General features: G+C 47.0%; 1 protein-coding gene across 1 annotated transcript in view; it reads left to right on the top strand.

Annotated features, from left to right (window-relative positions):
- The window catches only part of RANGAP1 (Ran GTPase activating protein 1), a 29,360-nt gene that overhangs the window by 12,229 nt on the left and 1,278 nt on the right, over nt 1-15,853 (top strand). Inside the window, exons 7-15 of the mRNA XM_048501426.1 lie at nt 1,605-1,763; nt 1,917-2,030; nt 2,633-2,732; nt 3,341-3,425; nt 10,676-10,859; nt 11,103-11,222; nt 12,584-12,686; nt 14,259-14,347; nt 15,103-15,224. Of these exons, the coding sequence (XP_048357383.1) occupies nt 1,605-1,763; nt 1,917-2,030; nt 2,633-2,732; nt 3,341-3,425; nt 10,676-10,859; nt 11,103-11,222; nt 12,584-12,686; nt 14,259-14,347; nt 15,103-15,224 (1,076 nt within the window). The remainder of the gene's footprint in view (nt 1-1,604; nt 1,764-1,916; nt 2,031-2,632; nt 2,733-3,340; nt 3,426-10,675; nt 10,860-11,102; nt 11,223-12,583; nt 12,687-14,258; nt 14,348-15,102; nt 15,225-15,853) is intronic.

The raw sequence follows: 15,853 nt of genomic DNA, 5'->3' as shown, positions 1-15,853 counted from the left end.
GCCAAATAGCAGAGTCTTGAAAAGACTACCAGTGAAGCAAAAAGCGCCAAAGCCAAACATGGAAACACAAACGATAACTAGGAGGAAATGACACAACTTCAAAGTTGTTGATGAAGAAATTTAAGTTGTTCAGGATTTTCTATTCTTTGGCTCCATTATCCCTCAAAAGGGGGACTGCAACCTAGATATCACAAGGAAATTGAGACTGGGAAGGGTAGCCATAAAGGAGCTAGAAAAGATTCTTAAGGGTAGGGATACATCACTGGCAACCAAGCTCAAGACAGTTCATACTATAGCAGTGATGGCGAACCTTTTCGAGACCGAGTGCCCAAACTGCAACCCAAAACCCATTTATTGCAAAGTGCCAATGCGGCAGTTTAACCTGAATAACCCCCTTGAGCAAGGGCCAGCCTGCTATAGCCTCCAGCAAGTCCCACATGCGCCGCTCTGTGCCTCTCTAGCATCTCTTCCACCTTTGCCCCACCCCCGGGCAGCAGTCACCTGGAGCACAGGCACCAGGCCCGCCAGCCGAGTCCTCCCTGCTTGCTGAGGTGCACGCACATCAAGTCCAGCGGCCCAGGCCAGCCTAGATGTGTGTGTGTGTGTGTGGGGGTGATTTCCACGCACGGCGAACTCTGTGCACGCTGCGCATCTAATGAGAGGTGGGCTGGAGTTCCACCTCTTGGCAAAATTCCTCGTGGTCATAGGTTTGCCACCACTATACTATAGCATTCCCTGTCACTGTAGATGGATGTGAATATTGACCAACAAAGAAAGTTGACAGGAAGAGAGTTGGTTCTTTTGAGGTGTGGTTTTAGAAGAAAGTTTTGTGGATCACCAAAAGGACAAATAAGTGAGTTCTAGATCAAATCAACCCTGAACAGTTTCGAGAAGCTAAAATGACTAAACTGAAGCCATCATACTTTGGTCATATTATGAGAAGACAAGAGTCGCTGGAAAAGAGAATACTGGTAGAAAAAGTTGAAGGCAGCAATAAAAGAAGACCCAACATGAGATGGATTGACTCCACAGCCCTCAGTTTGCAAGACCTGAGCAAGGCTGTTAATGGTAGAGCATTTTGGAGGTCATTAATTCCTTGGGCAGGGAGGGTTAATCCTGATAGGGGAGACTTCCAGATGTTCATGGATCATGTCAATTTCATCAGCCCCTTGGCCATTGTGCAGGGGCCAATTGGCACATGCTGGCAGGGCTGATGGGGAATTGTAGACCATGCGAACATCTTTGGAGTACCATGCCAGGCGTCGCCACCACTGCCTCCTATAGGGTCATTGCCGTGAGGGTTGGGAGTTTAACTTGATAGCACTTAACTTACACACAAAGTGTCCTGAGTTAAGAAGCTAGCTCCAGACTACGAGATGACTTCAGCATTGCAATATGGCACATACTAGAAATTGCAATATGGCACATTGGTTATTCAGAATACTGAAATGCTTGTGCTTTGGATGTTATGTGGGGGTTTAGAATATTTAGATAGGGTGTCCTTGAGTCAATGCAGCTGAAATAATAATTATTCTGGGAGAATGCTTGCTTTATTAATCTACCATATTCATATAATGCCCTTTTTTATTGCTTGGATTCCTCAGATTATTGGTACATTGGAAGAAGTGCATATGCCACAAAATGGAATCAATCACCCAGGAATTACAGCCTTGGCGCAGGCCTTTGCTCTCAATCCCTTGCTGAGAGTGATCAACCTGAATGACAACACTTTTACAGAAAAGGGGGCAGTGGCCATGGCAGAGGTGAGTTGCTTTCAATTAGATGCTGTACTTTTTACGCTAATATAAATTAGAAGGAGCTGTAAAGTCCTGAAGAGATATAGAACAGGAAATGCTTTTGGCAGGATTGAGTTGATCCTGCCTGGCTTCTGTGACTTTGCTTATTCGTGTTTTCAGACCCTGAAGAAACTCAGACAAGTAGAAGTGATCAACTTTGGTGACTGCCTGGTGCGTTCAAAAGGTGCTGTTGCCATTGCTGAAGCTGTCAAAGAGGGGCTCCATAAACTGAAGGTATTGGCTATACCACTCAATCTTCCTGGATATCTTCGTATGCCTCGTTTAAATCAGATTTGTCTAAGTGCATTATAAATGTGTGCAAATGTTCTGCCCATTTCTCTGCCCTACTTTAGAATCCTGGAATAGGGACTGGCAAAGAATATGTGATCATATTCATGCCAGCCGCTGTAATCCATCCTAAAACTAAAGATAGCATTGTAAACCAAAGCTAAAGTGTCGTCACTGAGCCTTCATGGAGCTTGAATGCTGTAGATATGGCAAGGGGAAAGAACAGGCATTTGTTTTCTGTGCATTACAAACCAAACCCAGTGTAAGTATGATGATGTGGTCTAAAGCTACAATGAGTAAATATGGAACTTCACCTAGGATTAGTTTTTGTGGTCCTTGGGCTGAGTCAACAAAAGAACAAAGCACTCCTGTAAGATCTTGAAGGGTTATTTGTACACCTTTTCCCCAGATGTCCTTTTTTCATAAAGCTTTGTTGGATTCCTGCATAATCAACTTTAAAGTGAGTCTTATTGAGTCCATATGAAAGAGGCATTTAGTTGTCCTCTCTAGCTTGATTATTCCTAATAACCATTCCATTTGTCTCTTAGGAACTCAACTTGTCCTTCTGTGAAATCAAGCGAGATGCTGCTCTGATTATTGCTGAAGCTACTGAAAATAGGTCAGAGCTAGAGAAGCTAGATCTCAATGGTATGAGAGTATGATGTTAATGTATAATATGTGTTAATTGTGTTGTGGCAGTAACAAACGTTTATAACCAAAGAATTTACTTGTTAGTTCAGTATGTGGTATAATCTCTGTTCACATTTTCTCTGCCTTCTTTCTCAAGGATGTTTCCCTTTCACCTACCTAACCCACAGGTTCCTTGTTCGTGGTAGTTGGTCTCCTATGCATTGTGCCACCTCTCCTCTGGCCTTACTTAATTCTTGGGATCTTATCTCACTCCTTAGCTGTTGTACAAATTTGTTCTCATTCTTATGTATGAGTGTCTCTTTGCTTATAGAAGACAGGTGGCAAATATTCTAACAGCCTTGTTTCCTAATGTGCTATATGAGTACGGGCAAATAAACTTGAGGCCACACACACTGTATTTTACATTTAAAAAATGCTCTGCAAACAATGTACACTTTAAGAACAAATCCTATTGAGCAGTGGGTTAGTAAAGCCTATCACTTCAATGACAATCCTGAAATAGTCCCCTCCAGATGGAGGCATATATCGTTTAGATGTATTCCCTGACAAATTTCCTTGAAGCCAGTGTAAGGTTTTGGTACAGTATGTTTCTGACTTTGTTTCAGGCAACAGCTTTGGGCTGGAAGGCTGTGAACAGATTCAGGAGATCCTTGAAAGCTTCAACATGGCAGAGGTGCTTGGATCCCTGAGGTAAGATATACAGTGACCTGCTAAATTGAGTGGAATCAGCATTTCAGAACTGTACAATAATGGTGGTGGCCTGATGCTACTTGGATGCTAGAACTGTTGGCATGATAGGCTGTTTGTTTCTCTTTGAACTCCTAAGTCCTCTCATTGGTCTACAAGCCTTTCGTTCCTGTCTGTAGTCGCATCACGCCGTCAGCGAAGAACGTAGACGACGCCGAGATAACATCTGCGGGAGATCAAGCAGCAGCGGAGACCGAGGTCCGTAATTCCTAGCGAAGCCCCGCCTGCCGGCAATTCCTGGCACCTTTTATTGTTATCCTATTGGGGCTGTAGGAGGGAGGACCGGGGAGTTCCGGGAGAGCGGAGGTCGGGAGATCATCATGTGATGCATGATCTCATCTGGCCACGCGGCGAGAGGAGCCGCATTGCCTGAGCCTAATCCTCACCTGGGGCAAGACCATTGTCCCTGCCTCGTGATTGAGCTTCAGACAGTTCATGACCCGTGGACTCATGGGGGGGATGAGAGTGGGGGTGCGAGCGCGACCGCAAGGTCAAAGAGGTCCACATGGCCCCCAACGCTTCTACTACGGCACTGCTGGGTCGGCAGTGCACTACTACATCTCCTCCTTACATTTTGTGAAAACGGGGGGCCGAAACGCTTAAGGGCTGCGATTTAAAGGGACGCTTGTCTTCCTCCTCGCCGCTTGGTCAAGTTGACTAAGCTGCTTGCAGTAACATTAGAATTTGGTTACGGGGTAAGGGAAATTCGAGGGGCTTCTTACACACGCTACAGTGCGGCCATTAGACACGCATTGAACTAAACAAGATCCCATAATAAGGCACACACAATTAAACCAATGGAGAGCTGTACACTGGCACTCAACCAACCTCCCGGCAGCCAGCGCCAGAGGCCTGACCACCAATGGGGCAAAACATCATACTTCAGATTAGATACAACTTCTTGCAGCTCACGCACTCTCATGTGAATCCAACTGGGAATTACCAGGAAAGATTAAAACAACACATATTATGGGCATTCTCACAACCTTGGTGTAACAACAACAAGTACCCAATAGCCGCACCATTGTTCAGGGTCGCTTGATGAAGTTCCCTGCTGCTCGGAGGCCAGGGCATCCAGGAGCGGTGGAGGTAGAGTTGATGGACTTCGCAAGGGCACAGGCCAGCTGGCCAATAGTCTTGGGTGATTGTAGGAAGCGAGTCCGACTCCCCAATAGGGAAGCTGCGAGGGAGACCTAACTCCGGGCTTCGAGAGAGGGCTGACCGCGTCGCTCCGGCTGGTGTGAGACGGGCCTAAAGGCAGAGCCGAGCTGGCGGCGCCCGGGCTCCCGGGGTGGAGCCTGGGGTAGGACAATGGTGAGGCGCACTGAGGCAGCAAAGAGTTCCGGCAGGGAGTCGGGCGGGAATGTAGTTAAACGCCCCTCTCCCCGCGAGGTCCAGAACCAGCCCCCTGGGGAGCAGGATTCCGAACACGGGGGGAATGTCCTCCATGTGTGTGCAGTTCCAACTGGCCGGAAATTTAATTTAATAATGGGCCCGGGTCGGTTCCCGGCTCGGGTTGGGCGCCGGTGACAGCGGGCGCAGGCGACTCCGTGGTTAGCTTACAGTCTTGGTGACAAGGGAGAGAGCGCCAGTCGGGAGGGTTTGGACGACGGGTCCCCAGTCGGCGCCTCATATAGAGTATCTGATGGATGAGGCATTCATGAAGGGGCTCAGCCCAGACTCCGCTAGGAAGTCTCCGGGTGCTTTGCAGACGGGGAGCAGGCAGGAGCTTAGCAGGCTCCCCGACTCCTCAGGTACTCGGGCTCCAGGCAGAAAGATGAGACGCTGGCAGCGGCAGCAAAACTGCTCCCAGATGTTGGTCCGGTGAAAGCTCACAGGTGGCCGATCGCCATCGGCAGGAGGCAGCAGAGCAGGCAAAGGATGGTGGTCGCTGAGTTGGCGGTGATGATCGCGAAAGAGAGCCGCACAGAGGTTCTCGGGTGTCTCGGGGTGGTCTTGCTACAGCAGCAGCTTAGGGCTCCGCTGGTGGTCGCCTTTGACGCCTCCCCAGGTCATTCGGGTCTTTGGGCGCTGGCGACGGCTGCTCCTGTTGGGATCGCTAAGGATCCTCTAGAGAGATGCGTTCCATCTCGATGGGGTTGGTTTCCTCCTGGCGCCATCTCCATGGGTTGGCCTGTCATGGCTAATCGGAGTCCACGGGAACCTGTAGGAAGAGGGACTGGAACACACCCCTTCCTTTCCCAGGTTACGATACTGGTCCCGCCCAGGCTCAGTTCTAGAGCCGATGGCGGGAGATTGGGATCGAAAGAAGTGCTTAGATTTAAACATGGGAAGGGAAGAAGGCTTGTTTTGCAGCCTGTGAAGGTTGCTTTTAATGCAACCCTCCTGGGGGCCGCCTACACTCCTCTTCTCTTTTAGTTGTTTGAGAGGGAGTGGTAGCAGGAGGTAGGCTGACCCTTGCGGGAAGGGCTCTGTGAGCGTCATCAGGGTGCTGGCCAAGGCTGGTGGTCCGAGCCTTGAGGGGGGAGGGAACAGGCGGGTCCTGGGGGGATTGTGGGTATGCATGCTTAATCAGGCAACACAAAGGGGGCTTTAGCACCTTTGGGGATGGGTGCATCCCGGGATGAAGCAATCCGGCAATTAGAGGCAAATTCCTCGCACACACAAAGGAAAAAGGAAAGGGGGGGGTTTCTTTGCAAGGGAGCTGCACTTACCGCGGCCGTGGTGACTAATGCAGGAAGCTGGTTGGTGCCACAATTTTGTGATCGAACTATCCTGGGTTGCCGCTCACGAGACCGCTCCTTAAGGGGCTGCTTCGGCCGAAGGCAAGGGTAAACACCACCCACCCAAATCTTGAGAGGATCTGTGTTTGCAGCAACCCCTTGTGGGTATTAGGGGCATAATGGCTGCAGCCCCTTTTTAAACTGGGGCCTGGTCCTGACAGTAAAGCATGCAGATTGTGATTCGGGCCCTGATTTTTTAATCCAGTGGATGCCAGTCAGCCAATTGGCCCCTCCCGCCTTTACTGGTCGAAAAAACAGAAGGAAAAGAGGAGGGGAGAGGGAAACAGATTTCCGGTGGAAATTAGAAAAATAATTTCGGAGGGCAAGATTGGGATCAACGACCTGTGACGGCTCTTACCCGGCCCCAAACCAGAGTCGCGTTGACCTGACTCATGAGGTCCCTTCCCCTGCATTGACATGGATGTCCAAAGCGATGGGGCGGACTGTGAGCTGCCGCTCGAGTCCTGGGCTGTTGGACCGTGAGCGGGCGGATGTCTGGCCTCGCTGGGTTTGGTCTCCCCACCCCCCAGATGTGCTGGCAAGCCTCGGTCGGCCATTGGTCGTGGGCCACTCGGCTGCTCTGATGACAGTAACATCAGCGCCGGTGTCCACCAGGCCCTTGAACTTACATCCTTCTATGGCATGAAGCTCCAGATATGGACGGGAGCTCCGGATAGGCGCCTTCCACCGCTGCGACGGTGGGTGTAGGCTGCTTTACGTTGGCTGCTGGGGCTCGTAGCCTTTATTGGGTCGGCAGCGGGCAGCGCATGGGGCAAGAGAATCAGCTGATGCAGCTGGCTCCGGCGGGCAGCTCCTGTGGGATAGTTTGTCCATGGTGACCTGGAGGTGGATGGGTCCTTGGTGCGCGGAGTCTATCATCACTCGACGCATGAACAGTCCCTGTTCAGCTGCAGAGGTTTTGGCAGCACTAGCCCAATTGTCCCGGTAGGGATGGGCCTGGGCCATACTGGGTTGGGGTGACAAGAACCTCGTCGGGGAACTTAAAGGAGATGGGCTGGGTGCATGCGAGCCAGATGCCACCAGAGGGGGGGTGGTTTTGGCAGGGGCCTTGGGCGCTTGGGTCTGCCCCTACTCTCCTCCTTGGTCCTGGGCTGGAGAGACGCCCTGAAGGGAGTTTCCCGACGGGCAGTCAGCTCCAATGGAAGCCCTTCTGGCAACGTGGGCACCGGGTTTTAGGTGGCCTTCTCCTCCTGGGGGAGGACCTCCATCGGGCCAGGCCCCCCCATCGGGCTGCCTACACTCCCCTTCGGAAGTGTCCGGGTCTGCCGCAGCAAAGCAGTCATCCTGAGACTGTCTCCCACCGGTGGAGAGTGCAGGAGGCTAGGGGCTTGGTGGGCTGAGGACCCGATGTCCTGGCAAGCCTTAAGCATGTCGGCCAGTTCAGGATTTTTGCCCAGGCCCGTGATTGCTCCAAGGCACTCCGCGGGAAGCTGCTCTCTTTTGCGAGATGCATGAGGAGCTCATGGGCCTCTTCGCCATCTACCTGCCTCTTGAGCGCTTCCTGGTTTTTTTCCTGTCTACAAATTCGGCATAGGGCTCTTGGGGTTTTTTTGGCCGGATGGAGGAGAAATCCTAAGCCATTGGCCGGGCATTGGGGACTTTGACATTGGAATGCCTTGTAGGCGCACTCCAGAGGCGCATCAGAAGGGTGGCCTCAGGCAGGACAATCTGATCGTTGCGGATTGGCAAAAGCATCGAAGCCGCAAAGCTGAGCGGGTGGTGTAGGGCGCCACAGAGGTGGCTGCTCTGTTGAAGCATTGCTGGCGGAACTCACTTTCCCAGACCACAAATTGCGCAGGGCTCAGGAGCATGCGAAAGGTGGTCTTCCAGTCATCTGGAACCATTAGGTGGTTCCTTGCGATGGCTTCCAGCATGCCTCTCACGTAGGGGCTAGTGACTCCTACGTCCCCGCATTGCTTCGCGGAGCTCGGTAATGATATTATAGCTCAGGGGGGCGGCACTCGACAACCCGCCGAATCATGCCATCCTCCTCAGTATCTGTGAAGTGGATGGGGCACAATGCAAGAATATCGGGCGGGCGCTCTTCCGGCCAGGGTTTCTTCTGCAGATCGTGGGCTAATACGCTCTGCAAGAGTTTTGTCCCGCATTGCGTGGCGCTGACCGAGGTGCAGTGGCTTCGGAAAATGAAGGCGGAGTAAGGGGAGGGGGCGGCCGAGCCAAGGGAGAGTTTGAATCTGGGCGAAGCTGCGAGTGGGGCAGAAGGGAGGACAGGCGCCCACCAGTGGATAGAGAAAATTCCGGGGTTGAAATTGAAGGTGAAAGATCGAAAGGAGGGCGGCCTACAGCAAGGGAGCCAGAGGGTTCAGGCTGATGCATACAAAACATTGTCTCCACGCCAGTAGCAGCCGGTACATCGGCGCCACAGGCTCAGCGAAGAGTGCGCCTGATGTTTTCCCAGTCCTTAAGATTCAATGTTCCCTCTGGGTACCATGGACACTGAGCTTCAATCTTCTCAACCAATTTGGCGCAGCTCCCTTCTCTTTACCGGGGACTCCTGCCGCATTTCCTCGCTAACGCCAGTTCGGGTCAACGTAAGCTTGTCATAAGCCCTGCTTTTGCAAGCTCCCATACTCACCGGTGTTCTGGCCGACTCCAGAGAGAGTGTCCTAGGACGCGTACAGTCTCTGACAGCGCCTTATCCAGAGGACAGGCGATACCGGAACGGTGGTCCCTGGATGCATCCAGCGGACTTCCGGTATCAGCGGCCCTTCCCCAGGCGACGGTGAGCAGGGTGGGAGGTCTGAGGATTCCCGTGGTTTCGGCACCAGCTTGTAGTCGCACTCCACGCGGTCAGCGTGAAGAACGAGACGAGACGCCGAGATAACATCTGGTGGAGATCGCCAGCAGCGGGAGACCGGAGGTCCGGTGGTCGAAGCGAAGCCCCCCCCGCCTGGCCGGGTTCCTGGCACCTTTTATTGTTATCCTATTGGGGGCGTGTAGGAGGGAGGACCGGGGGGAGTTCCGGGAGAGCGGGAGGTCGGGAGATCATCATGTGATGCATGATCTCATCTGGCTACGTGCGGAGAGGAGCGTACGCGTCTGAGCCTAATCCTCACCTGGGGGCAAGACCATTGTCCCTGCGCCCGGTGATTGAGCCAGACAGTTCATGACCCGCACATCATGGGGGGATGAGGAGTGGGGGTGCGATGCGACCGGCAAGGCCGCAGGTCCGTTGGCGTCCCAACGTTCTACTACGGCACTGCTGGGTCGGCAGTGCACTACTACACTTGTCTGTTGATTATTTGGGATTACACTGCTGGTTAACCATTGCGACCATAGGTAAATGTAGTTTCAGTTCCTGAGCATATTTTCAGAGAAACCATTGTTGGGGAAAAACAGGAGTACTTCCTGTTTAGTCTCTTTAGTTTTGGCCCACATCAACTTCTGAAGAAATATATATGGTATTTCTTTTCCTGACCTGTTCCTTGGAAGAGTAATATGTCCAATATAAATTGTCTGGAACTTACAGTTTGATTATTTGTTGCTAAAGTTGTAAAATGTCCAAACACGTTAAAGCCATGATGGGGAAAACTGTGGGGTTTTGTTGTCCAGGGGGAAGAAATTGAAATTGGAAGGGAAATTGAAATAGATGCAATATTTATTTTCCTGTTTTAGTTGTTTTATCAATTTAGCAACATAAAATGCAGCACATAGCCTGTACAATTGTAGTATTTAGCATATTTTTGGAATTTTAAAAAAGTCTCAGTTTAAGAAAAATTCAAAAGCACCCAATACTTGAGAGAGGTCCAAATTGCTGCATCCTATGCTATTCTAGCATATATATCTTTACATTTTGCCATCTGAAAAAAAAACCCTGAAGGTAGAAAAAAATCTGAACAAAATTGCATTATTTGGACAGAAACATTCTAATGTCACCAATATTTAGATCTACCAGCATTTTTAGATATCATTGAACATTATAGTAGAATAATTGTTGCCAAAATCATTAATATTTAAACAGACATTCTTGAAATAATGTTGTATATGTACACATAACAATTCTCATCTAGTGCTGTAGATTGTCTAATATATTTTTGACTATCTTTTGACAAAATTTTAAAATATTTCACACATTGCAAAAGAGGAAAAATCCCTAGGAGTTTTTTTTTAGTGCTCCCCAAAACTGGCCATTTTTAGTACTGGACAAATTTAAAAATCCACAGTTCTCTCAGAACTCTCTCAGCCCACACAAAGGCAGGCAATGGCACAGCACTTCTGAATGTCTCTTGCCTTGAAAGCACTCTAAGTCAGATGTGACGCAGCAGCAAAAAAAAAGACCTGCTGCAAAGATTGCCAATTTCTGCAAGTTCTTCTACATTTTTACTACTACTCTTAAGGTGATAAGAAATCCATAAAATGGCATCTTGCAGATTGATAACTATTTCTTCTAAAACTTCCTCTATTTAGTGATGATGAAGGGGAAGATGATGATGATGAAGAAGATGATGATGACGATGAGGATGAGGATGATGAAGAAGAGGAGGAGGAAGAGGAGGAGGAAGAGGAAGAAGAAGAAGAACCTCCTCAGATGCAGGAGAGGGGGCAGGGAGAACAAGAACTTTTGACACCTAAAAAAATTTTAGAGACTCATGTAAGTACAGCCAGATTCCGTTATCTTCAGGTAGTGGGAAGAGAAACTGATGTAGGAAGAGAGGTGTGCGTATTATTAGAGTCTTCTGTTGGTACTTGTGAGCCCAGTAAGTTTAATAAGCTCATAGTTGTTGCCCCTTCCTTCTAGTTTGGCTATGTCCTTTGCCATTCTGGGGCTTGTGGCACAGATTGAGATCTGTGGTACATGTAAAGATGGGCTAATGTTCAGAGCTCTCTGTTTCAGGAGTCCACGCCAGTGTCTTCCACTCTTCCTCCTGTAGACGTTGGCACGTTTCTTGCATTCCCCTCTCCGGAGAAACTGTTGCGACTGGGCCCCAAGTGTTCAACCTTGATAGTTCAGCAGGTAAGTCACTATTTTGTTAATCAAATAGGAGCTACTCCTCTGTGCTTGGTGCTGCCTTCTTCACCAATAGTTTCTGCCCTTTTAATTGGCTGCTGGGACAGTCATTCTGCAAGGATTTCTTTTTCTTTACTGAATGCATGGTTTTCTTTACTGAAGAAGTGTTCAGACAGTTCCCCAAAAGGTCACGTGTGAGTCACAGAGCAGAGTTAGTCTACTAACTGAAACGTCAGTCAGGTACTGGGTTCAGCAACATGTAGTTTGTGTAATAAGGTCCAGTCTTTGAGTAGTTCTGCAAGCAGCCTGGGCATTAGTTTCCTGTGCAAGCAGAAAATCATTCCAATGCATTTATCTGGGGATAACCTGTATGAAGACCAGTTGACTAGATTTCTTCATTAAATGCTTCTTCCTGTGTTGAATATGAAATGGCTTGTGATAACTTGTTGCAAGGCTGCAGTTGAGAATTTGGCTTTCTGACATGTCTCAGGGAATTCCCAGAGCCCCTAGGGGATGGGGCTGTTTAAAAATCGAATAAATAAATAAATAAATAAATAAATAAATAAATAAATTCAGAATGTAAACACTAAAATTGTCCCCCAAAAGCTATGAAAGGATTCTGGAAGACAAGGAGTTGCATTTGTCCCATGATGCCATAAGGCGAGATAACTAACTTCTGCGGGAATCAACTTTGTGCCCTGTTTAAGGCTTTCGTTAGAAACTAGATCTTGTAAGCGCTGAAAATGTACTGAGAGAGCTGCCAAGAGACATAAAGGTGTTTTTAGGGCTCTGTGCAATAGCCTCATACCCAAGTTAAATGTGTTAGTGTGATTTAGGCCAAGTTGCTACAATGTATTCCTCACAGACAGGAAACTGAAATGAGGAGAATGTACTTTTTTAAAGGCAACTGAATGAGTTTGTGCCAGGATGGAACTTGAACTTTGACAGCCGGATATATCTAACTTCCTGCTTGAGCTCTATTGACTTGAGCAGAGTGGACTACTAAGATACTAAAAAGCCTATTACTTGGAGGGCAAAGTGAATTACAGCATAGATACTCCTCCAAGAACACTTTAAAAATGATCTCTTCATTTTGTTCATGTGTCATTCTTGTGACTATTCTGTTCAGAAAGACTTCACCCATTTTCAGATTGTGAATTTTCAGTTTCAAAGTGTGTAACTTTGTTTAACAATGCTTGGTATGGTTAGATCTCAGAAACTGCCTATGTTTGTGTGCCTTTCCTTATAAAATCATGCTGTTTCTGAAGTGTAACAAAGCACAAGCATAGGCCAATTCTTCTTCTTAGCAACCAGATATCTTGCCATAGGCTTGGCATTCTCAGATTCTGAAACTGTGTTTCTTTCAGACAGACACATCTGATGTTGAGAAGGTAGTTATGGTTTTTCTGAAGATCTCTTCTGTGTTCAAAGATGAAACAACAGTGAAAACAGCAGTGCATGAAACAACAGGTGAGCATGTCTCTTTGGTCTGAAGATCTAGGAAGCTTGGCTGTAAACTAAATGAGTCTGGGAACCTCACAATTCCTTCTTCAGTATCATTTAACTGAAGTAGAGCCTGCAATGATGACCAGGCTGAACAGATAGTTTTGTACAGTAATCCTTAAGGTATGCTGATCCCAATGTTTTCTACTGCCTCCCTGAGATCTGCTAGAAGCATGAGATAGGTGCTGAGTGTGTTCTGTGTATTAACGGCAACTAAGCTCAGATCTTCAGATGACCTCTCCCAGTAGCTTTTCATAGATGGTGATAGAGGACAAGATGGAACCTTGAAGAATCCTGCAGGCCAAGAGGCAGAGCAACAGTCCCCCTAGTACCACACTCTGAAACCCACTTTCAAGAAAGGACCAGAACCACCACAGAAGAGTGCTCCCCTTTCCTGGTTCTGAAAGGCAATCCAGAAGGATACCAAGCTGCTGAGAGTTCCAGGAGAATTAATAGGGCCACACACACCCCTTTCCATCTCCCTGCACATGTCATCCACCAGGGCAACTAAGGCAATTTTAGTCCCATCTACAGGGCTTGAACCAGTTTGGAACGGATCCAGACATCTTGCTTCATTCAGGAATCCCTGAAGTTCGCCAGTCACCACCACTTCATTTACCTTGCTCAAGAATAGTATATTTGAGTCTTTGCCATCTGAGTAGCAGAGAAAAAGAAAACCGGAAAATAGGGAACAACTTTAGTAGTAAACACAGTGTTTTATTGGGACTGGAAACATTCTTATAGTTACACCGAACTCCTCAGTAGGGTTATTTCATTATAGCATATTAATTGTTGACAAAATTTGTCATGTTTGAATGAAGAACGTATGTTTGAAAACATGTTGTTTGTATCTGCACTATAAACAAATTATAATAAATACTGTAGATTTTAACATTAAAAAATTCATATGATATATTTTGATTAACTCCTAAAGAGCATTTCGCTCATTCTGAAAGAGAATATTCAGTACTTTGTGGGTTTTTTTAAGAGATCTTGCAGATTTCCAGTCTTTTCTCCCCAAAAAGTAAAGTCCTGTGGGGGTGGGGTATTTTTTCACTTTTTCTTCTGGGCCTTCTCATCTCTGGCTTGTCTCATAGTACATGACGACACAGAACAAATTGAAGGGATCTGCAGCTGGTAGGTAAAGAAGGCTGGGATCACAGTGGGCTGGTCATCTACCTGTCCAATGCAGATCTTCATTATCCTTGGCCCTGTTTGATGGGGGCTCCCTAAACTGGAGCCACTGCAGCCTCTTGCCACTCGTGTAGCCTTCAAGGTGCTGTTCCATCCTGTATAGCAGTTAGTCCCACAGCTTTTGTGCTGTGATATTACAAGTGAAGGGTGATAGTTGCACATGATCCATTCCTCTGTATTGCGCTGTCGTGGCCAAAGCACTGCCTTAATTGGATGAGGTATCGGCAAAGTGGTGGTGAATCACTGCCTGCCCTGTTGCTTTAATGTAGCCTGGAATGTAGCCTGGAAATGGAACAAGGTGTGCAGCACTGGGCTTTTTAAACTGACATGCGTCTGTCTCTTTAGATATGTTGATGAGGGAAGCCTTTTCTTCAGCTACCTTCAATTCTGATGCTTTCATTACTAGCCTCCTGGTCCACATGGGCTTACTCAAGGTAAGATGGTGTGGGGCGTGACTTGCTACAACTTGAGTGGTATGTTGTGGTTGTGTAAACCCTGACAGCAATCTAGCAAACGTGCTCCAAAACCGTTCATAAGCCAACATCTCACCACTGTGAATAAAAGTGTTCTTGTTTCTGTGACATTGATGATCTGATACATGCCTGATGAGGGATAATAAAAATAGGCTATAACAACATTGTGAAATTCTGTTAAAAATTGAGGTGGTACATCACATAATGCCTTTTCTGTTTTTAGCATGACATGAAAATATAGACTATTTTATGGGCAAAGTAAATTATCTACAGTTGTAGATAAATCTTTTGTTTTAATGTCTAAAGCAGTTTCTGCTTTCTTTAAAAAAATTGGGAGTGATGATTTTTATTTTAAAAAAGCATCGTGTTGCTTACTATCTTCGCAAATGTTGTAAACTAAGTTGTAGTTTGGCTGTAAACACAAATGCCATAGGGCTGTGTTTTCGATCTGGCTGAAAGAGCACAGGGTTAGAGCAGCTTTTCCTTGGCTTTCAAAGCCTAGTCCAGGCTGCCAACATGTTTGCAGCAGTGACGACATAAGGGGATGGATATAGGAGCAGGGAGAGTGTGTTCTGGTACATGTGGGCAAAGAATAGAAAGGAATGCGGGCAACTGTTTGGTAATTTCATAAATATCAGTAAGACTGCTCATAGGAGGAGCGGTTCCTGGGTTGCCCTGAGGATTATAGCTGTCTGTATCTTGATTCTGTTTTCTAGAGTGAAGAGAAGATCAAGGCTGTTCAAAGCCTTTATGGTCCTCTGATGACTGTGAATCACGTGGTCCAGCAGGATTATTTCCCCAAGTCTCTTGTCCCAGTACTCTTGGCCTTCGTCACAAAGTGAGTTCTGTCCCTCCTCAGAAAGGAAAATTAGTTTATATTGGTAAAAATCCATTGCTATTACTCTTGCATAAGTTTTCAAGACTGAACAAGACATTCTTTAGAAGCTGACTTTGACCTATAACTTGGATGATTTGTCATTATGCATAAAAATGCATTATTCATTATGCATAAAAAACTCTCATAAAATTAAGATTGGTATAGTCATCTTAGCAAAAAGCAAGGAAATAATGTACTTTGTATATTAAAAAACTCTAAAATACATCATGTTAAAATAATTATTCTTTTTGCATGGTAAAAATTAAACAAATACATGCATATTCAAGATAATAGAAATAACCAGAATATAGTATTTTATATAGCATTGCTAAATTAAGAAGTTATGTGCTGATCAGTACTTCTAGAGTTAATTTACCCAAGCCCAAAGAATTAGAAAGTATGAGGATAATGAACTGAATGAATGGTAATTCAAAAGAGAATAAACACAAAAAAATAATGGAATAACTTACTGCAGTTTTGAAGCAGTAATATGAAATGTTTCTTATTTTGGGGATGGGGGAGAGGGATCCTGGGATCCCGGCAGTTTGAATGTCTGTGAAGCAAGTTTCACCATGTAGTCCTCACATTCT

This window comes from Sphaerodactylus townsendi, linkage group LG06 (assembly GCF_021028975.2).
Source record: "Sphaerodactylus townsendi isolate TG3544 linkage group LG06, MPM_Stown_v2.3, whole genome shotgun sequence".
Lineage (NCBI taxonomy): Eukaryota > Metazoa > Chordata > Lepidosauria > Squamata > Sphaerodactylidae > Sphaerodactylus > Sphaerodactylus townsendi.
This window is presented reverse-complemented; position numbering and strand designations above follow the sequence as displayed.